This window comes from Haplochromis burtoni, unplaced genomic scaffold, assembly GCF_018398535.1.
Source record: "Haplochromis burtoni strain Fernald_Lab_line unplaced genomic scaffold, NCSU_Asbu1 Contig_2569, whole genome shotgun sequence".
NCBI lineage: Eukaryota > Metazoa > Chordata > Actinopteri > Cichliformes > Cichlidae > Haplochromis > Haplochromis burtoni.
In genome coordinates this window covers 9,847-11,491 of record NW_024584930.1, presented here as the reverse complement: position 1 = coordinate 11,491, position 1,645 = coordinate 9,847, and the positions used below count along the sequence as shown (strand labels likewise).

General features: G+C 39.5%; 1 protein-coding gene across 1 annotated transcript; it reads right to left on the bottom strand.

The window, feature by feature from the left end:
* Positions 1–641: 641 nt before the first annotated feature.
* LOC102311390 (olfactory receptor 142-like) lies at positions 642–1,568 on the bottom strand. The gene has a single exon (XM_005953437.1). It carries the CDS (start codon positions 1,566–1,568, stop codon positions 642–644), a length of 927 nt encoding a protein of 308 aa, XP_005953499.1.
* Positions 1,569–1,645: the final 77 nt, after the last annotated feature.

Here is a 1,645-nt window from a genome sequence, read left to right as displayed (position 1 = left end):
TGAGGTCAGGAAAGCGATTCCGCTCCCTGAAGACCAACACAGAGAGACTGAGGAGGAGCTTCTTCCCGCAGGCGATACGGTCTCTCAATCACACCACCACACAGTACTGACCCACACATATGGTTCTTACACACACACTGGACTTTCTGGACATTTATTTACACTAGTGGCCACTGCACAACTACACTGTGTGGTCATCTAATCGAATCACTTTATCACAAGTTACTTAAATAAATCACTTTAAGCATATTTGCACTGCACAAGACACTTACACATGTGGATTGCACAACCCTGGACATTATATTTCTTCATTAGCATTTAGTATTTGTACAGCTGCTGTTACTGTTCTATATTTCCTCATATATTCTTATATATGTTCTATATTGTGTATTTGTGTATTTTGTTGTACAGTTATTTTATTTTTAACTTAAATTTTTGAGAAAAATGAGAAAAAGAGAATAAACAAAGCAAATATGAAAGTATTTGAAACATAGTTTTACGTTCTAAAATTATTTTATAGGCTAACAGTAAACTGTTTTCAAACTCAGAGCATGAGCATATACAGAAGACAGGAGCCTGGATCCTCTCCACATTTCCTCTCTGCTGTTGCACTGACTGGTCCAAGTTCTAACATCAAGCATTTAGACTTTACTTAAGATTAGACCTTTATATATGATCCGGATTTTGGTCAGACTCAGTCCATAAAGTAAAGGATTACAGAGCGGTGAGCATATGAGCCAATATAATGATAAAAAAATACGCACCATATTTGGGACATGTTTCATGTTAAGTCTGCTTTGTGCAATTTCATAAAAGGCACTGCATGAATAGTTGAGCAGAGAAACGAGGTGAGGCGTGCAGGTGCTGACGGCTTTCTGTCGGGTCTGTTTGGATCCAGAAAAACAGACTTTCAGGATCCTCGTGTAGGTGTAGAGAATCAGAGAGACAGCCGATATTGTGGTGAGAGAAGTGGAAATGAGTCCATAGATGTTATTGACTGTGGTGTCAGAACAGGCCAGTTTAACAACAGAATAGTTGTCACAGTACACTTTGTTAATGATGTTCCCACACAGCTGCAGAGGAGCACTCAGAGAAATCAAAACAGTGATTCCAAGAAATGAGGAAAACCACGTTAGAACAATGAGCATGGATACCTTGCATGGACTCATACGTGTGTGATATTGAAGAGGAAAACATATTGCAAGATATCTGTCATAAGACATGACGACTAAGTTAGCTAGCTCTGCAGTTCCATATGTGTGCACACAGAAGATCTGCAGGAAGCAGAGAGGAGCAGAAACAGTGTGAACATCAGAGAGGATCTGAAGCAGGAGGAGCGGAAACAGCCCTGTACTACCATACAGCTCATTCACAAACAGGCTGCACAGAAACATGTACATAGGTTCATGTAAGCTTCTGTTCACACAGATAACCACAATCAGCAGGACATTGACAGTAACAATAACAATATATAAAAATGCAACAACTGTGAAATATAAATATTTCAAAGCCCCGCTGTCGAGGTAGGCAGTGAGTGTGAAATATGAAACCTGTGAAGAGTTCGTCATGATCCTCTTTTTGTTTTTACCATACATCACTTAAACTGTGCACAAACGGAGCTACATTTAAGGATGAGAATCACCCA

Bases quoted from the DNA above. Each gene is read 5' to 3' on its own strand.
- LOC102311390 (XM_005953437.1), bottom strand. From the start codon at position 1,568: ATGACGAACTCTTCACAGGTTTCATATTTCACACTCACTGCCTACCTC.